Raw genomic sequence first — 22,239 nt, 5'->3', positions numbered from 1 at the left:
TAAGCCCTCTCCTCTTCTGTGTTTGCATTTGTTCTTGGTTCAAAAAATTATTGGACATTTTTCGAAGAAGAATCATTGACGCGTATCTGTGATGCTATAAAGCACTGTCATGGCAGTGTGTTATTAGATTAGATTCAGAACTTGTGTCACGTGAGGAGGATTAAGCAAGAGAAACATTGAAGGCCATGCTAAACTTTGATTTTTACACCCAAGAGGTAAGTGAATTTTTTTTAAAAACAAAACATATAATATATAATTTAATACATGACTGCGGCTGTAACGAAATACAAAAACAAATGGCTTGAAACATTTCCTCTAACGAAGAACACATCACACCGACTCTACTGTAGACGCTTAATGAGAGTAAGTTACTTACTGATAAATCCTAAGGGGATACAAACTGATTAATATTACGGTTATAGTGACATCTAGTGGTGCAATTGTTTACAACAAGAGCTGCTGGGGAAGGGAGGCTTCGGGTCTGTCTACACGGCCACTCGTAATTATGATGGGAAGGAGGTAAGTGTTCTCCCTCACCCTCATAAAACAAACTACACACTACAGCAGCTGCTGGTTAGCACTGAACATGGGTAGTTTTTGTTGTGAAAATGGCTGTGGAAAGAAATGTTGATTACTAATTATGTCTTGTATGTGTGAACAGGTTGCCATCAAATTTATGGAAAAGCGTCACTTCATCCGGCCCATAGAGATTGTTAAGTGAACTTTGTAGTAGTTTGTGCTCACGAACTTAGGGGCTGGTGCAACTGGCTGCAGACCAAATACATAGCAAAATAATATGACTGTTTACCTATTGCTGCTAACATAGAGGAAATCAACCCATTGTAACGTCTCTGCTTATCATAGTTTAGATGCATTCACACCAAACCCCATGTCTGTTTTAATTTTAGCCTGGAGTGCCGGGCAAGGTCATATGCGGAGGTGGCGCTGATGAAGCTCGTGTCTGAATCAAGTGTAGCAACATTATTGCGCTCCTGGAGTGGTTTGAAATGTCAGATCGTGTCGCCCTGGTCCTGGAGAGACCCAGCTCCTGTGTAGACCTCCATGAATTCACTAAAAGTCAGGGAGGTTGTCTGACTGAAGATCAGGCACGAGACGTCATGCTGCAGGTGATTCGAGCGGTTCGGCATTGCTGTGACTGTAGAGTGCTACACTGAGACGTTAAAGCCCAGAATCTGCTCATCAACACCGACACTCGGGAAGTCAAACTGATTGACTTTGGCTGTGGAGAATTGCTGCTGGACGTCCCATACAGAGATTATGCAGGTAATTTGGAAATAAAGATGCAATAGAATCAAAGGGAATGCAGCGGAGGATGTTGTTTGACTTTTTTTCATGTGTAACATTGCTAACTTTTCTTTTTCTCTTCACACTCAGGCACCCCTGCATTCCTTCCTCCGGAGTTGGTGATGTTCAACATGTATATGGGCATTCCTGCTACCATCTGGGGTCTCTGAATTCTGTTCGTCGACCTGGTCTGCGGAAACTATCCATTTATATCTGAGACCGACACTGAAGATGGGGACCTGGAATTCTCTCCTGATGTGTCTCGAGGTGAGTCCATCACATTTCTACCTTTATGATACAGCTGTAAATCTCCCAAAAAAATAAAATGGCTGAGCTTCTGTCTCATTATTGCACACACAGATTTCATTGATCTGGTGCTGTGGTGCCTGGAGCTCGAACCTGAAATGAGGCCGTCTTTCAATGACATCATCAACCATGAGTGGTTCACGGAGAGAGTTTAGGACAAACTCCAGGTTAGACAGTGAGCTATGGCATGCTGTAACAGTCTATAAATAAGAAAACACTGTTTTCTGTTTTCTGTCAGCCTGTTTTAATCTGTTTGTTTTATTTTGCAGATTCCTGCTTTAAGTGTTTCGTTTCCTGAAATATTTTCTAATCTAGAATGACTTGTTAAATCCTCTGAAATAAAGCAGATTTCCCAGACAGAGCTCCTCAAAGGTTTCATATAATCATTATGATTAATTATTAGTTTTGAGTGAAAGCACAGAGGAGAAGTCTCCTAAGCTCTTGTTTTAAATGGCTGAATCGATCCAAATTGCATTTCTGCTATTAAAGGTTTTGCCTCTCACATTTCATACAGCCTCAATTTGTAAAGGAAGTATTTAAAACCATTCAACCATAAAAGACATTAAAGAAATCAGAAATGAATCGTTTAACCGGGTCAAGAGTGTGGTGGATCCAGAGTCTATTGCAGGAACACTGTGAGCATGATGGGCGAATTCACCACAGATGCACCATGCACAGACATTTATACACTAGTTCACAGCTAAGGACAATTTAGCACCATAAATCTAATGACATGCATGGTGCACGGAAACTGGAGAACCAGGAGATAACCCAGACGTGTGTAATTCCACACAGAGAGTTACCTGAGATCTGGATCGAACCATCCCTGGCTGTAAGGTGTTAGTTTAGATGCTTTATATATTATTAATGTAGTGTTTGATTTTTGAGGATGTAAACACTTTTCTCTGGGTTTACGATGTGATAGGTGTGTGAGTTGTATTAGGTGTAAAGCTTAATGTAAAGAATTAAGGAGCACTGCACTAAGGTGATGCTTTGAACTATAGTTCAAGTTTAAAATTCAATTTATTTTTTATCTCTAATAAGCAAGCCTGAGGTACTGGTGTCAAGGAAAACCTCACATAGCATCCAAGTGGTTCTTTCCACAGCAGTCCTATGAGTCTGCAAGCTGTATACGTGAAGCTATTCCCAGTAGCAGTGAGCGCCTTTGAGCGACGAGTTTCCAAGGCAGGTCCGAAGAGAAAAAGGTGTCACACTGGGAACCCAGAACACTGGGAGATCAGGAGTAGTAAGTGTAGCTCAACAGAGAGTGAGATAAAGAGAGAGAATATTAGGTATGGTTGTGGTCATCTAATACAGGGGTGTCCAAGCTTTTTTCACTGAGGGCCACAAGCAGAAATATATACAAAGGGCAGGGCCACTCACTAGAGATGAGGTATGGGTATATTTCAAACTTGTTATACTAATAGGTTACTAATATATTATTCGGCTTGTTAGCACATCAGCCAACTTTTGTTAAAAAACTTTAATTGATTGGATTTATTGAATCATTTTTAACTCACCTGAAATTAGAACAGTGTTGCACTCAGAGGGTGCAGTGATGCTGCACGTTGGACTGATGGATGGCTGGGAGGTCAGGATTAAGTTTGGTCCTTAAGATGCAGATGGCAGTCGGTCATTTTGCCTCTCAATCTGCTTTTGTTCAAAGTTAACAGAGAAAATGTTTGTGTACGTTAAGCCGATGAGCCTCATTATTCTTTTTCTGAGGAATTTCATCAGAGGCCTTATCCAAGCTCTGGTCGAAGTCAGGAAGGGAGAGAAGCACTGTAAGTAAGTAAAGTTCTAATCGCAGTCTCTCTTCCACGTTTGCTGCATCCATCTGGAAGGGAGTCGAGAACAGCTTGATATCTTTCTCAATGACAGAAAAATCCTGGAAACATTGACTGAATTCTGTTTTGAGAGATGTTAACACAGATTTTCCCATTTTAGCAGAGAGGTTAATCTTTAGAAAAGTTAATGGTTAAAGACAATCTACATTGTGTGCAAAGTGCAGGCAGAGACTCCGGATAGCTATGAGAGCATGACTAAAAGTGAGAACCAGAAGGTGAAACAGACATGAGGGCTTCCTGAGATATAAAGCATCCAGCCACTCCAGCGTCAGCAAACCATATAGGTGTGTAGGAGTGGGGGGACAGCATCCAAACATCCCAGTTCACCAAACACTCCATGCACATGAACCCTCCAGATCTACTTCTTTATCTAAGAAAAAAATATACACAAAAAACTTGACTAAATAAATGTGCTATCAGCCTGGACTTAAACACTGAGACTGTGTTAATTCACAGTTAATTCATAGATTACCCCTAGTTTTTCTGTCCGTATATATATATATATATATACGGACAGAAAAACTAGGGGTAATCTATGAATGTGTGTGTATATATGTATACTATCTGTATATACACTGTAGATATTCTCTGTTACTGTTGTACATACAATGTACATAATGCACACATACTGCACGAATATAAATACACTTTTCTTTACACATTATATGCTGTAAATACAACTTACATATACGTTTCTATGCACAAACTGACATAGCTGTATTTATTGATGTACATATTTATCTGCTCTCGTTCATCTGCACAATTTCTACTATTTGCACTTCTAGTAGATGATAAACGGTATTTTGTTGCTATGTACCTGTACTTTGCAATGACATCTATCTATCTATCTATCTATCTATCTATCTATCTATCTATCTATCTATCTATCTATCTATCTATCTATCTATCTATCTATCTATCTACACTATATTGCCAAAAGTATTCGCTCACCTGCCTTGACTCGCATATGAACTTAAGTGACATCCCATTCCTAATCCATAGGGTTCAATATGACGTCGGTCCACCCTTTGCAGCTATAACAGCTTCAACTCTTCTGGGAAGGCTGTCCACAAGGTTTAGGAGTGTGTTTATGCTTTCTTCCAGAAGTGCATTTGTGAGGTCACACACTGATGTTGGACGAGAAGGCCTGGCTCTCAGTCTCCGCTCTAATTCATCCCAAAGGTGTTCTATCAGGTTGAGGTCAGGACTCTGTGCAGGCCAGTCAAGTTCCTCCACACCAGACTCTGTCATCCATGTCTTTATGGACCTTGCTTTGGTCACTGGTGCACAGTCATGTTGGAAGAGGAAGGGGCCAGCTCCAAACTGTTCCCACAAAGTTGGGAGCATGGAATTGTCCAAAATGTCTTGGTATGCTGAAGCATTCAGAGTTCCTTTCAATGGAACTAAGGGGCCAAGCCCAGCTCCTGAAAAACAACCCCACACCATAATCCCCCCTCCACCAAACTTTACACTTGGCACAATGCAGTCAGACAAGTACCGTTCTCCTGGCAACCGCCAAACCCAGACTCGTCCATCAGATTGCCAGATGGAGAAGTGCGATTCGTCACTCCAGAGAACGCGTCTCCACTGCTCTAGAGTCCAGTGGCGGCGTGCTTTACACCACTGCATCCGACGCTTTGCATTGCACTTGGTGATGTATGGCTTGGATGCAGCTGTTCGGCCATGGAAACCCATCTATCAGCATGCCATCACCGATAAACGTAAAGGAAACACAGCAATGAGACTTACATTGAGACTAAATGACTTTGTCAGCAACTATGCTATTGCTCCAGTTATGTCTAAAGATCTCCATTTGGACATTAGAGATGCGCAATACTCCTGTGTGATTGATAAAAGTATAGATGTTCCCAGATAGCAAATTGGTTCTGGGCCAGATCTGGCTAAGTTTAGGCTGTAAGTTTGGCCCACATACCACATGGAATTACGGCCCAAGGTTGATCCAAATTCTGTTCCAAAAGTCAACCAGACTAATACCGGAAACAGATCAAAACTCTGCCACAACCTCTCCAGAAGCCATAACTGGACCAATATTGTGCCCAAATCCTGAACCAGAAATTACCCTTATATAATATTTGTATATTGTGCAAGGTATAATAAAAGAATAAAACTACACAAATGCAAAGTATAGTATTTTATTGATGCTGAGGGGGAAAAAATCTCAGCCAGATAACAGGAAAAATTAAGCTAAACTGGCATCTTTCACTGGACTAAAGGCAGCCGCACCATGGGTGTTATACAAAGTAAGATTCAAGCCAATCATTTTATCTGAAGTGGCCAAGTTGACCCGCCTATATGTAAATGTCATCCAGTCATATATGATAACCTGGATTGTTTGTGGCTATGTAGCATGTAAAGCCAGATTAGATTTAAAGGATCATATCACTTGAATAAATCTGTTGTTCATGAATACATTATTTAAAAAATGGGCTGAAAAATTCCACTGGAACCTATCCTAGGGGACAATAATGGGGTAAATAGGGTGGATACACACGCATTTACACACTACAGACAACTGAAAGATGTCAGTTATCCTACAACACATCTTTATACTAGGTGAGGAAACCGGGGTATGTGGAAGAAACCCCAGAAGCACATGCAAACTCTGCAAACACATGACAGAGGAGGGAATGATTGTACACAATATAATATTTTTTTTATTTTACACTGCTCAAAAAAATTAAAGGAACACTTTGAAAACGCATCAGATCTCAAGGGGGAAAAATAGCATACGGAATACCTATACTTATATGGACTGTGTAAAAGAAGGGTTTGGGTTAGGAATGAAAGGATGCCACATCGTGTGATGGAAAAGAAAATTATCAACCTACAGAGGGCTAATTTCAAAGACACCCCGAAAATGATGCAGCAGGCTAGTCCATTTTGCTGGAAATTCGTTGCAGCAACTCAAAATGACACTCAGTAGTTTGTATAACCCCAACGTCAGGGTGCCATTGTCTAGCCTGTAGATATGCCTCCCCAGACCATCACTGACCCACCACCAAACCGGTCATGCTGAACAATGTTACAGGCAGCATAACGTTCTCCATGGCTTCTCCAGACCCTTTCAAGTCTGTCACATGCTCAGGGTGAAACTGCTCTTATCTGTGAAAAACACAGGGCCCAGTGGCGGACAGGCCAATTCACATTTACACTGGAGGTTATTTTGTAGGGCTCTGGCAGTGAGTTATCCTATTCCTTCTTGCACAAAGGAGCAGATACCAGTCATCTATTGTCCATGAGGATCACACTGACTCTGTGCAAGACACTCATTACTGTCCAGTCAATCTGGGGATGCTTCCAGAATATTGTCCAAAAAGCCAATACGTATTTTGATCAATAAAGTCTGTGCAATACAACCGTATGATGTCACGCCCTCTTCATATGTTGATCCTCACTATTCACATTAGTTGATTAGCTGATATTTTATATGGCTCTCGACTCCTGAGCTGCTCTCAGGGTTTATTATGCCGTTTCCTCGATATAAAAATCTGATCACGGGACAAAACAAGAACACTAAAGTGAATCTGACTCAGCTAAGATTCATGCATAAAATTCATTTAATCTGAGGGCTAAAAAGGAAAGAAAGAAAGAAAGAAAGAAAGAAAGAAAGAAAGAAAGAAAGAAAGAAAGAAAGAAAGAAAGAAAGAAAGAAAGAAAGAAAGAAAGAAAGAAAGAAAGAAATTGAAATTAAAAGATTTGATTAAATATACCACATGAAAAAGGTACATTTTTATTAATGTGATGTGTCTATGATTAAATTACAGGGAATGAGTGCTTCTGATGGCTTCCTAGCTCCATACAAGACATACTACATCATGCAGTGAGTGGAAGACAGCTGTACACACAGCACAATGCAGACATTTGAGTCCTGTATGAAAGCATTGAAATAAAAGAATTCTGTGTGCCAAAGCAACTGAGAAAACCTGTAATAGCACTGTTATTATTGCAAAACCCACTTTTAAAGTGATTTGTATTTTCTCACACTACATAGAATTAATTATCAATGTAGACCAAAAAAGTAATCTCCGGTAATTTACTTCATTTTATCTCTATTAATTTACTTTATTTTATGAGCCCCTGTTTTAATGAGATAATAAAGAAAATTTTCTAAAGTAACGTTCAGTACCGGCTTGTGATTCTTCAGATCACCAGCAGGGGGAGCGCCAGATGAAACTATATTGCTTATCATTTTCATCCCTCATCACTTATATATAAACAAAACCTCGTACAACTTAAAAATTAAAACACTGATTAACAATCATTTCGGAGTATAATAGTGTACACATACGATAATTCACAATTTATCTCTTCATGAATTAGTTTGGGAAGTAAAACAAACAGCTTTGTGCTGGTAAATTAAATGTAGCACTTATATATTGCACTTATTATACATCTTTGTAGTTAATTAAAAAGGTGCCTGAGCAGAAAGATAAATAAGATTCAAACTGGTGGCCTGGGAGCTTAGACTCTCAGACACAATGCTGTGATTTTCATCGCTTAGATGGAGGACCTTTTCTAGAGTTGGGTTGCCAGTTTGGGTTGATTTCAACCCTACCCCAAGAACACTGGATGCAAGACTGGAATGCATCCTGAATGTGACTGTGGTCATGGCACCATGCACACATTCACTCACACCCGGGGCCGATTTAGCAAGGCCACCTACTGGCATGTTTTTTTGGGTGTTGGGATTAAACCTTAGAACCAGAAGGAAACCCTACACACATACAGACAATCAAGAGATCTGTGTGCAAATAAATAACACTGTTGATTTAAAAAACAAAAAAACAAAATACAAAACACAAGGAGTGGTGGTAGCTCAAGTGGTCAAGGCTCTGGGTTGCTGACTGGAAGATTGGGATTTGATCCCCAGCATCGCCACCATTAGCAAGGTCCCCAACCCACCCTGCCCCAGAGGTGCTGCATCATGGCTGACACTGAGCTCTGAACCCAACCCCAAAGGATGGGATTATGCGAGGAAAGAATTTCACTGTACAGTAATGTGTATGTGAAAAATAAAGACAACTTAAAAGAAATAATTGCTGAAAAGTCTACAGAAGTACAAAATTTATAACCACATGTGTAATAATGTGTTATGACTGAATAATCTTCTTTAATTGTATAGCTTTCTATATCCCTGATCATGTTAAATGTTACTAAAAATTATTGAACCTACAGGGAGCAATCATCAAAGTCCAAGCATGACAACCCAGATAAACATAGATTAAGAAGCAATCTGGCAACCTCTGCTCTGAGCTCAGGTTTCGGAGTTTTCTTTTAGAAACTGCACTCAGGGGCCTCTGCAAGAACAGGAGTTGTGCTGCACTGTGAGGAAGGATTTATCAGGAGTGTATCTCCTCTGTTTTGTTTCTTATATTTTCACAGGGATTTAACTTTTTTACCCGGGGCTTTCAAAAGGGATAGATTCAACCTTTGATACTAGCTAGTAATTTGTTGAGTTTGTTCTTTTTGTAGTAAGGAGTCAGTTCATATACATATACATACATATAAACCATCCCAAAAAAAACCAGCTATAGATTAGAGACGTTATTCAATAGTGAAGTTTATTTCTAATGTGGATATTAATTAGTGCAATCGAGGAGCGCCGCAAGCAGTTTTCTGGAGGTTTCTGCTCGATCTGGCAACCCCAAACAGGGCGCAGTGATTTGTAGAGTCTACTGTACTTTTGGAAAACAGAGTCGCTGTGACAGTACACTCGTAAAGACACGACTGAGTAAGCTCGGACAGAAGAAGCATGCTGGGGAGGTGGAAGAAAGAAGCAGGGTCGCTGAATGAACAGCCCAAAGTCTGCGAGTCGAAGAGCATTGATCCTCTGAGGAGACTCGGTAAGGAGAAAAAGTTTCGCGATACTAAACCGGACGTCACGGTATAGAACGGGTCGCCATGGCGACGCTCCAACCTGTGTTCTTCTATACTACACTGCATGTGAATAGCTCTGTTTATTCATACTGTTTGTTAGGGTAGTATTCCTACTGAGTTCGGTAGTTGCAGCGTTCATTAGCGCTTTAATTTTCTTAATTAAGTTGCAAAATTCATTAGCTACGATACGATTCCGATTCGTCACGGCACGATTCGGAATTGGACAATACAAGCGAAGCTGTACGACTCGTAAGTCGACGATTCGATACTTGACGATACCATTGGATCTGATACGATACGATTCGATTTATCTTCCAGTCAGTTTGTGGGACGTTCAGAATTTGTTGTAGTCCCGTTAATTTGTGATTGATGATGATGATGATGATGATGATGATGATGACAGAGGACTATTTTAAGAATCAGTGTTACAAGCAAATCCCCTTAGTAGCATTTTAAAAAATTTTCCACGTCAGTTTTAAAAGGTGAATTAGATTTTACACACTCAGTTGTCTGGCTTTTTTGTCAATAATAACTGATGTTTTATTTATAATTTATAGATTCAAATTGCTAATAATTACTGTCAAATCAATGCAGCGATCTAAAATGATCAATTGTTTCACTGCCGTGCTGCTTTTGGACCTCAACCACATTTTCTCGGTGATTAGAAAGAAATATTTTAACTTCATAGACCAGAGAGTTGGACAAACCGCGGAAGCTTGTTTTAATGTCTGTATATTTACAATGCTTTTTTTTTAATGCTTTTATCCAAAGCGACTTGATGTAACCGAGCAGGGAAATGTCCGACTCAAGGGAGCTTGATCTTGCTAAGATTTGAACTCACAACATTGTACGTAAACAACAATGCACAAGCTGACATGCTGAAGTCCAAGCATGTCAATAAATGTAACTCTCTTGATAGAATGCAGTAACTTCAAACCAATTACCAACCAGTCATCATTAACCTGTACTGAAGCTTCAAGTCTGAGTTTCTGTCAACGGCGAGAGGTGCATCATGGGCCCAAATGCAGGGATAGCAAACGGAGATGATTTATTAACAAAATAACGATGACAGGAAACACGGGGAACACAGACTGGACAAAAAACACGAACTCGAAGATGAGGATTCCGCACTGCGGATCACAATGAGTCAGGGATAAAGAGGGGAAACAATTACAACCACATAAGGAACAGGGGTGAAGAAACGGGAAGGGATGGAAGCTAGGGCAGGGCAAAGACATGTGAACATGAAACATAAACAAAAACACATGACAGGATACAAAATCATACACTTCCAGAACGCACCCATGAGCACCGGCAGTGAATGTCCAAAGATAACCCTGACAGTTTTGAAATTTTGGCATCTTAACTAAAGAAAAAAGACAAGAGTGATGTAGTTCTAGATATCCTTCCATGTGTTTGACAGATGCCCTTATCCACAGCAGCTTGCATTTTTTATACAACTGAGGGTTAAGGCCCTTGCTCAGGGGGCCCAGTAGCAGAAGTTTGGTGGACCTGGGATCAGTATGCCAACACCTTAACTACTAAGCTACCATGCTTCCCTATTATGAAAACAAAAAACCCCACAGTTAAATGTTAAAAGTAATGAGAAGACAAACCAGTTATCATTTTTTTCTATTTAGGAAAGAGCTGAAACACCTCTTCCCTAGTAGTATGAGCACATGGGCAAGGTCTTGTTTGACCCCCAAGCTGAATGTTTGCTTAAAGTATGGACTTTTATTATACAGTTGCATGTAATGTGTTTAAACAGACCTACTCCGCACCTTACATAGCAAACCTGAAGATCACTTAATAGGCAACTATGCAACGATTGCAACATTTCATATATAATCTGTGTATTTTGCGTAGTTTTGATAAGATAGAACAAGCTAACACTGCACCACAGAGAATGTAGTGTTTAACACCCTGAGAATTAGCTTCTGATACTCCCTTTGGATTTTTACCCTTTGGATACTACATGACACCACAGATCGTGGGATTGCATTTGTTTTTGGTGATATTACATTAAGCGAAGTGGAAGTAGCTTATTAACTCAATGGAGCTGGATTAGCTAAGATGGAGAAAGAGTTTTACAAAATTGCGGAGGTAGTGTGGAAAGACAAGCTGCGGTGCTGATTTGTCTGGCCATGTGTTACTTATTTAGTTAATATCCTGAATGAAAAAAGCGCCAATATGTTCATGTACTTCTGATCCTGACCCAGATTCATAAACAAATACATATTTCTAACTAAGCCTGTTATTCACATAATTGCTTTTGTGGAGTTGAAGTTTTGTTCAAAATGTCCTAGACATTTGCCCTTGTGTTCTGTCTGAGTGAGGAAGAAAATGAGTTACGCACATGCATAATAGCAGTATTTTTGAATTGGTAGTTAAAATGGTCTTATGACTAGTACAATAAAAATCGGTGATAATGAGCAACGCGTCTGTATGATCCGTTATAACACTATAGGTGGTCTATTTGTGGGTCTTTATAATAAGTTTATTCATGACTGATAACTCAGGCCTCAGTGGTTTCAGAAAGTTTTTTTTTTCCATTTTCCCAAATCCCAATTTTTTTTTACTACTCATAGCCTTGAGTAGGTTTTATAGCTCATTTATCATTAGCATGATCAAGTTCACTATCAACTATTGCATCGATGTTATAATATCGTTCGTCGTAATTCAGACCATAACAGGCAACTTAGTCTGTTCAGTAAACCAAAATATCTTATGAAAAAATGGATGTATGATTTAAGAGAGATCAGAATCGTCCTATCCCATTCAGTACATTCAGCATTGTGAGGTACAGTGGGGTCTGTGACTACACTGAAACTGTGAGAAAGGAAATTCGGAAAACTAAATTTAAGCAAATTTGTGATAATTACGGTGTTTGCTCCTTTGCACAAAAAGTCAGATTTTAAAGTAAAATAAAAGTAAATATAAAATGATACAGGTAACATTTGCGCATTTGACCTTGGCAGGATACAAATAAGTATAATGCTAAAGGTTTTACTCAAGAATACAACCATGGGATTTTGGCAGTGTTGTGATTTGAACCTACAATTTTCTGAAATGTGACTCTGCTGAACCATAACAAAAAGCACTCTTAGTTTCCACTGAATTAACCCCTTCTGTCGCTGAATTAACTGACACTGAAAGATTGCATTGAATCAGTGTAGTATTGTTGTTTCACTTATGATGGCTCAGTAGTTAAGGCTATGAGTTACACACCTGAGGACTGTGGCTTCAGTTCCCAGCACTGCTCTATCTTCAGCTCAGCTGTATCCTTCCTTTCAGTGTAGGTTTTAATTTCCACTTCCTTTCATTTCTCATGCGTTCACTCTGAGTGAGTGCGTGTGGGCTGTGGCTCTGGTCAGCTAATGTCATGATATTTAGCTCTTTCTCTTTCTGTATATGTGCATGTGTGTGGTCACATACGTGTTGACCCTCAGACCTCTTTTCCATCCCTCATCTCTCATCTCTCTTTCACCTCACAGCTCATTCACTCCCACACCTTTTACCCTTTTGACTTCTCTCTCTCTTTGACTTCTCTCTCTCCAACCACCTCCAACCAACCTTCCTCTTTCTCTCTCTCTCTCATGCACTCTCTAGATTCAATACCCTGCATTTCAGAGCTCTTCAGCCTCCCACCATAATTAGCCTTAACTCATTGAGTCAGAGGCCCACTACAGCCTACAGTGATGATGAACTTCATCAGCTCCCCAGCACCACTAACCATCCTCTCTTTGGAGCTCAGTGACCCCAAAAAAGTCTGATGTATCCCTAAGCCTTACATTTTAATAGAATCCACAACTATCTGTTGTGGTTTTTATCCATAAAGAATGATTCATGCCTCTTCGATAACTAGCATTCATTATACCAGTAGATTATCCAACCAAATGGGAAACCTGCGATTAGGCAATACGGCCTGCTAACGTTTGATTTAAAGCCTACTATAAGTCATGGCACTGACAAATTTCCACAGAGCGACTGTGATTTATCACACCGTGCTTTTAATTTGAAAACACATCATCAGAAGTGAATGTTCAGACCAGGAAACCACAGCAGTATCAACTACTCTAAAACTTGCCATGCTTACTATGTCCTTAAATGAAAAAAGTAGACTCATTTACAAGACACAACACATGCGAATTAAAATTTCTGTATTTATGACAGAAACTGTATCGTAAACTATATTACATTTGACAAAATGAATGAATTTTCACTCATAACATGCTATCTGCTCAGTCACTCCTCAATTTGATTTGAGTTTATAAAGACCTTTAAAAGTGAAAAACTACATAGTTATTAGCTATCTAGCTATAACCATGCTAATAAGTGCTTTCCAAATACAGTTGAGAAATCCCGTCTGCTAGAGATCTCTTTTGGAAAAACCTGGCAACCTCTGAGGCAGAAACTCTACACAGGTCATTTCAGTCATTTCAATGGGCCACCCAGATTGTAGAGATAAGCGCCCACTTAGCACAGGTATCTATAGCCGTGCGTTTAGTTATATTAAGTTGCCGGTTCTGAATACAAATTAATTCTGAATGGCTTTCTGGCCCTCAATGAGTTAGTAACATAAGAATACAGAATAACATAACACAATCTGTCCATTTAGCTGATTACAGCAGATTTGGTTTTAAGATAATTATATTTGACCCTAAGGGTGTTGGATATGAAGGCTACCAAATTCCTACAGACTCTATAGACACACATTATATATTCACACTGGACACTGTACGTTTACACAGTTACCACAAGAAACAAAATCCACTGTACACTGTCAAGATGTATTATCACAAACTAGGTTATAACTTTGAAGTATCTAACAATTTGGAGTAGATTATGCACTACATAGCACATTGTGTATATATAATTTAATTAAGGAAATGATCTTTTACGCCTGTTTAATTGCAGCATGTACTGTTCTTATGATCGACATAAAATACAAGAAAATACCACACATTTCCGCAACTGTGTCTGGTTACAATTGAACTGTCCTTATTTTTAGCATTAACTAGCTGTTTTCTGTCTGAAAAGAACAGTGTCCCGGAACTACAAGAGCCACATGAGGGTGAGGAAAAGAGATGTTAAGTTTATAATTTAAGAAGAGATTGTCAGGAAGAGATCCTAATGAATGGTTATCAATTCTGCCAAATTATTTCTGGTGTTTTTGGAGGGAGTAATGCTGTTTCATAGCAATCAAATTCAGTGTTGTTGTTTTGTGTTTGTCCCAAATCGCGGATGAATTCTTAATAGAACAACATCATCCTCTGTCCTGGGTTCATATTATCTTTTATAATATAGTATATTAATTTATTAGATATATCATCAGTTCATGATAAGTTTACCTGGATTTGTATTGAACTTTATTGAAGTATCAAATCCTGATCATTGGGTGAGACACAAAATTTCTAATCTCAAATGTTCTACCATATCCTGGTTCTTTTCTCCTGTTTATCACCTCTGACCATCTGAGCAGGAGGAAATCGCAATTGAAAGCCCATTGTTTTTGGATTTTTGGATCTGCAGTGTTTGGCTCCGACTGTAAATCCCATGAGCAAGTTCTGCTGAATATTTCATCGGGTTGTTTGAAACAGAGGGATAAGCTGCCCTGTTTGTCTTGATTAGCCTTTGCAGATTTCTCCATAACCGACACCTTCTCCTCTTTTTTGTAGTATGAGGGGGATGCACAAAGTTTTTTGCATCCTAGGAACACTTTGAATGTACCATCTGTGCATATCTTGTGCATATTTGTTGTATGTGCTATCATATTTTTTTTTATTGGTATCATTGGAGCTTTTATTCCTTTTTTTCCATCCACGGAATGAAAAACAGATTCAGATTCACATATTTTTCTGATTTTATTAAAAAATAACGCTTGGATACAAGCTGACAATCGTTCCCGTTTAGAGCAAAACAAGTGGACGACTTTTACTCCAGATGCACTGATAGCATCTTGCAATTTTTTTTAATTACAGTGCAGTACCAATTTCCGGGTTCTGGGAGGTTGGAGTTATTTTTGTGTTGCTATAATGTGGCACGTGGCATTAAGTGAAAAAGTGCAAGTTGCTCTTTTTAGAAGTATGACATAACGTCGCTGTACTAAATTATGACATTTCAAGGATGAATAGAGAGAGAGAGGGAGAAAGAGAGAGAGAAACATACAGACAGGCACATTCGAGATCGATAGAGAGAGAGAGACAGACAGAGAGACAGACATGGCGAGTGAGAGAGAGACAATAAGATAGATAGATAGATAGATAGATAGATAGATAGATAGATAGATAGATAGATAGATAGAGACCTACAGAATAAGAAAGAGACAGAGAGAGGCAGAGCATAGACAGACTAAAAAAGGAATGAAGATCTGTATTGTTTGCATGATTACACTGAATATGGCAGTTGCTCCGGTGAAGCTAGGAGCGGCTTCTGGATAGAGCACAAACTATGTCTCTCTGTCTTAGACTATCTGTCTATCTTTCTCTATCTCAGTCTTTCTCTCTTTCATTTGGCACTTATCATTAATTAGACAACATGCCTCACTGGGGCAAAGTGACAAAGCATGTGTAGTTAAATCCTCTTAACCACAGAAACAAACAAGCTCATATGCTACACACATACGGTGGCCTAGATGTCCGGGAAACATTATCAGTAGTCTGAGTTCATTCTGTGGTTGCTGTGGTGAGGGCTTCTTTCTCTGAAATACTGCTGGCTGGCTTCCAACCATGCTGGGAGAGATAAAGTCCTTCTGTGTGGATCCCTTTCATTTCTTGCAGTCTTTGGAAAGAAATAGTCCAACACTTTTTCTTTTTCTTTTAATTCGCTCTCCGTTTGCATTTGTAACATATGAGTCAAAGGACACTTGTGGTGGAAGAGGAAGGGTTTCATTTACAAATATGTTTATGGTGTAAATGTTTATTCAGGTCCAAAACAACATTAGTTTTCCATTAAGTGAGTATAGTTTCATTGTGGGTTTTCCGTCCTTTTGTCAGTTCAAGACTTTCAGGATCTCTCTCTCTCTCTCTCTGTTCTTTTTTTAATGCTTCATACCTGTCCACCTACCATGCTCTCGTCCTTAATCCCTAACCCTCGATCTTTTTCCACTGTCTCATTCTTCTCTGCTGCTTTGTTATGGACATAAGAGGCAAGACATGTTTATATGCACTGCCCTTTAGCTCAGACTGCCTGATGAGCTTCTTTTTAACATCTGCACTAAATAACCAGATGGCAGGGTTTTCTGGGCTGTCCTTTTAGCAGATTTGCCTCTGTATCTGTCTCTGAACGAGCCAGAAAAGACAGACTGTTTTTTCTACAAAGCAGCAGAATCTGTGAAATAAACCAAAGCCACATATATTTTTTTGTTACTATTTTACATCTCTTTTTGTTGAATTAACAAAGAAATATGGAATGAAGAAGCTTTTTTTTCCCCCAGTCCTTTTATTAGACTTTGAGGTGATACCCAAAAATTAGTGTGGAATTCGTCTTAATAACCTAAATACTGTCCTGTGCAAAAGTATTAGCCCTCTTGATAAAAACTATATTTAAAACAGAGAAGTATTTGTCTATTCAGGCAGTGGCACCAGTAAACTAGGTAACATGAGGCACTACTATGAAACAAAATATAGTCTCGTTGCACATTATTTATAGTCATAGGTATTCACTAATGCTTAAGCAATAAAAGTTAACTGCTCTTGCCATACAGTCATGTTCAAAGCTTATGTGGATCTTAATAAGGAAGGGATTTTGTGCAGTTGATGAATACCTCTGGCTTCCACTATACAAAATGTAAGGATTAATTCAAAAGGAAGCATCACAATGTATTGTTTTGATTCTATAAAACATATTTAATGATGCATTTCATTTGATTATATGTTAATTGTTGTAATAGATCTTGTCACTTTTGAGTTCTCGAGTGCTTTTAGCCATTCTGAGTAAAGATTTGTAAAGCAGTCAATATAATGACTCATAATCAAAATAACACAGTGGATACTGGCCCTGACCTTTACTGGCCCTGACAATGATAATGACAATGTATGAAATCACTGCAGTAATAACTTCCAAACTTAATGAAGTTCATTTGACTTTGGTTGCGATTTCGTTATATATGATCTCATATCAAGCGTCTGTTACGGTTATGTCAGTGGTCTGAAGTGGCTGATTTGCAGTTGTCTAATCTCCAAACTGACGTCTACTCCAGATCTCCATTGTGCTTGTTGTGTGTTCTGGAAGTCATTACTCTGCCGAAACTGTGCTTTTAACCACTAGGTTATTTTCCCAGAGCTACAACACCATAAATCAAAATGACTGAAATCTTGACTGTTGACTGAAATCATTCTACCTCATGACAAAGTTTCACCATGCTCCACAAAAATCTGACAGAATGACCACAGACTGATGGTCAGTTCTCGAAAAACTGGTCCGTCCATAAACCAAAAACCTCAAATTGGGACTCCATAACACTTTCTGACACTGGTTGTCGTACCATACTTTAAGGCCTTTAGTGGAGTGAAATATCTGCTGTGTGGCCTTTCTGAAGAAAATGAATTCTTAGCTGCACGACCATTGGTGCCAGATGAATCCGCCAGATGCTCAGCAAGGATTTGTCAAGATTTCTTTCCATCCCATAAGGAATGACCTTTAACAGTTGTCCCTCAGATGGAGACAGTTTCCCGAGTGTTTTACTGCATTTTCTGTCTTGATTGTTCCCCTTTCCTTGATTTCTTTGACAGTTTGAACATCTTGAAAACCCACTTTACTGATAGCTTTCTGAATTCTTATGAAATAAAAGCTATAACCTCATGTCTCTTAAAGCAGGGGTCTGTGAAGCTTAGCCAGGACGTCCAGGATTTTTCTTTTCGTTACACTGGTGGAAATAACAACCCACATTATCAAAGATATTATATGCAGGGGTAAAAGCTCTACAGCCAACTCTGACCAAATGTGAATTCTTTGTGTTCAGGAATGGAAATCTCGATGGCTCCAAAAAGTACTTTAAAAATCCAAATAATGTTCTTGAAATAGAGCCGTACTGAGGGGAACGGTGGAATTTATTTTTTATAATTAAAGGGGTCTCTGGTTAGAAAAAGCTTGAGAACCATTGTTTTAAAGTGTGTTGTGTAATTCTTGCTAACGGAAGGTAATTGTGTTAATCTTTCTGCGTGATTTGGCTAAACAGTGGCTTATTAAGTTGAACCTGGTGCAATGGTGCTGTAACAAATATTCCATTGTTTGACGTATGTGCTTATACTGTATGTAAAAGGTAATGTTGTTTAAATTAATACATTTAATGGCTACCAAAAATACCTTGATGCCTCATTATAATTCTGTTACTAGTATCGGTAATAAACCTGTTCCACTCTTAGGTGTTCTCTTTTCGATGTATAATTATTCGGTATATTAAATTACCAACAAGTTTTTTTAATGCAGTATAAACTGGTTAAAAATATCCCTTCCTTCAAAGTTGAAATGAAACCCACACCACTGCTGAGTAAGGATGAGAGAGAAGACATGTGATGTGAGTAGACTGATGGAGTGGGAGAAAGATGACAGTAAACGCTTTTAGAGATCCAGGAAATGTTGTGTGTCTAGTCCCAGAGTCCAGGAGATGTATCTCAAATGGTATACTCTGCTCTCTGCACTATATTATTACACTATAATTATGTACTTAGAGCACACTCTAGCAATCTAGAGTGTGTAGAGTCATAAGGCTTCCATTTAATCACAAACATTTTACACTAAATTGAAATGATGACAGTTTCCAGCCCGAAACCTTTTTCTACTAATTCTCGTCTGTGGTGTTGCTTGCCAGTTTGTCCACAGTTTGTCACAGGCTGTGACCAAAGAATGCAAAAGTCCGCAGTACATTTTTTATCGGGTTTAAACAATCATCCGGGTATTAATAGTGCACTACATCTTGTTTTCCACACTATTTGCTGTAAAAGACTGAGAATTTGAGAGGCATCTCTGGAGATTTAAGCACAGTTTGGGGATTTAGCTAACATTATGCACTTTCTTAACAAATCCAGGAGCATCTTTATATATGTATACCCCTCGGATTTGGTAGGAAAGTCCATACATGTGTGTGCGTGTGTGTTATTTGTGTGCATTTCTTAACAATGAACTCATGTGGATGGACTGGCAGCCCTTGGATTTTGAAAATAACTGTGCAGCATGGCACAGAAATCCTGTGAGCTTAATGATGGATGGATTGATGGCTGATCCAGTGTCTACAGCAACATCTGGGAGGTTTTAACGCCATGTTCACCTCCTGCTTCAGTAGCATCCAAAAACGTTTCTGGATCAGCCTCATTGAGCTGACACGCACCACTGAACTGACTCTAAACTGAGCAGGACAGGATAGCGATGTGCTCTGGCCTGCGGCTCATGATTTCACACATGGTGCAAGGATTTTATTTCATTTTTTCTTTTTATATTTAAAAGACAGCAAGGGGTATTCTTTTGGGAGTGAACTGATTCATGTACATCCCATAGCTTCATGCAATAATGACCAATGTTTGATAGAAAGGGATAAAAGTATAGTCTTATGCAATTGTGTTTATGTGGTCTGAAATATGTTCAGTGTGTTTGTAATTAATTTTGCTGTCTTTCTTTACTTTCTGCTTTTTTTATTTTTATTTTTACTACACTGACCTAAGCCACTGCAACCTCTAAACTCAAATGAAATGAAATATCTCTTACCACAGTTACAGATAAAGGGCGGAGCTGGCACTTGTACGGAATGACAATTTTATTTTTTTAACCAATTCTTAGAATTTTATTTCCAAATTAAGGCGCCTTCCACCAAGGTAATTAACCAGGAATGGGTTTATTATTATTAGATATGAGTGACAAGATTTATCTGATTGAATCTGAAGAAACGTTTGGGGTTATAGCGTAGGTCAAATGAATCTGGGGTTGCTGTGTTGTTTGGGGTCGCTCTGACAGAATCAGACTGAACTTCTCTGTAAAAGGCATCACCGTATCCTATCCATCAATCACACTGCAGTCGTCCTGCCTCGAGGAACTAATGGAAGTTCCACTTGACCTGCCAGGGCCAGTTCGTCTTCTCGTCTTCGCGTACCGAATAGCAATTTCTTTTCTTTCCATCTAACCATAACACTAATGTGACAGCTTTTCAAAATACAAACACACACACACACACACACACAAATACCTTTTCTCCTCTGACAAATAGTAATGTTATTTTTACTCTACTGGAAATCTAATCATAGTCTGTCTCTCTCTCTCTCTCTCTCTCACACACACACACACACAGGATAAATGCTCTTTTATCTCACTTCTTTGTTAAACCTTTATCCCACTCTTTTCTTGTGGATCACAGAGTTCTTTCATCACAATCATATTTTTAGTCTCCCGCATTCATTGCAGTATTTGACACGCGCATACACACACACACACACCAGCCTAATCTTGTGAATACACCTCATCTCAGTCTTATGACAGCACACATGGCGACCACTGACTTACTAACACTCCTTCTAATGTGTGGGTCTGTTTTTGTGTAGAAATTGTTTATCACGAAACCCAGCTGTAAGTGCTGTGGTAATAGTGTATGAGTCAGTCAGTGTTAGGAAGAGCACTAATTACTGACACAGCACCACATAAATGCAGGTCACCACTGGGACAGGAGTGTGTGTGTGTGTGTGTGTGTGTGTATGTGTGTGTGTGTGTGTGTAGTATTGTCATATAGGATTTACTACACAGAGCAGGTGTGCTGGATAAAGAAGTCATGTCTCTTGTAAGAAAAACAACTCGGAAAGACAGAGTTTAATAGAAAGAAGACTATCACTTGATTCTTCTCCCTCTTGTTATTGTTCATATTGAAAAGAAGCAGAGGGGGCGAAATCGTAAACGAAGTTAATAACTTAAATAATAAATAGTAAATAATGCTTGACAAATGTACAACCAAGATTAATTCGCACTTTTATTAAGATATTATGTACAGATATAAAATAAATAATATCTAATGTAATAATGCCATCATACCATAATAATATTATATAATTTATATTATTATATTATATTATATTATATTATATTATATTATATTATATTATATTATATTATATTATATTATATTATATTATATCATATTATATTATATGCTCTTATTTGTCATAGCCGGTCGTTCTTTCCTTATTTTCTGAGTGCAACCTACACTTTAACTGGACTAATATTTGACACAGGTTTTTCAGATTATTTGCACTTTGGCAGTTCTGCTAAAGCTCATATGAACCACAGGATTGTCTGGCAAAAATCATACACAAGGCAGTGTGGAAAATGTTGGAAAGTAAAAGATTTTTGTAAGGATTAAGATTTATTTGACACAGGCTTTGTAAGATTTAAGGTTTATTTGTCATAGATTTTTTTTCTCAACGTTTCATTGTGTGTGTTTGCTTGTTTGTGTGGTCTGTCTGCAGACCTGCTGGACGATGAGGACGTGCGTGTGATGCTGCAGGGTTCCAAGATAGTGAAGGTGCGCTCATCACGCTGGCAGAAACACCGCATCTTCCGGCTGCTGGAGGACTGTGTCACCGTGTGGTGTGAGTCCAGCAAAACCTCCCACAAAGCCAAGAGACGCCAGACCTGTGAGTTCACCACACATGCACACATATGTACACACATATTTTTGTGCACATGCACAACCACATACACACATGCACAACCACACAATCACACACGCGTACACGTCTGCACACACAACCACACACACAAGTACCTTTTCTCCTCTGACAAATAGTAATGTTATTTTTGTGACATTTCAAGATGTAGGATACTACACACAGCTTATACGTTGTTTGTACAAAACTATCTATATATAATTAAGAATATTTCTACACCCCTGTCAGTTCAACTATTC

The 22,239-nt window shown here is 38.8% G+C and overlaps 1 protein-coding gene across 1 annotated transcript in view; it reads left to right on the top strand.

Annotated features, from left to right (window-relative positions):
* The first annotated feature begins 8,782 nt into the window (after positions 1-8,782).
* plcd3a (phospholipase C, delta 3a) overlaps positions 8,783-22,239 on the top strand; it is a 40,202-nt gene continuing 26,745 nt past the window's right edge. Inside the window, exons 1-2 of the mRNA XM_058374785.1 lie at positions 8,783-9,322; positions 21,800-21,967. Of these exons, the coding sequence (XP_058230768.1) occupies positions 9,232-9,322; positions 21,800-21,967 (259 nt within the window). The 5' untranslated portion in view covers positions 8,783-9,231. The remainder of the gene's footprint in view (positions 9,323-21,799; positions 21,968-22,239) is intronic.

This window comes from Hemibagrus wyckioides, linkage group LG02, assembly GCF_019097595.1.
Source record: "Hemibagrus wyckioides isolate EC202008001 linkage group LG02, SWU_Hwy_1.0, whole genome shotgun sequence".
NCBI classification, from domain to species: Eukaryota; Metazoa; Chordata; class Actinopteri; order Siluriformes; family Bagridae; genus Hemibagrus; species Hemibagrus wyckioides.
Note: the sequence above shows the minus strand (reverse complement) of the source record. Positions and strands in the feature narration are given on the sequence as shown.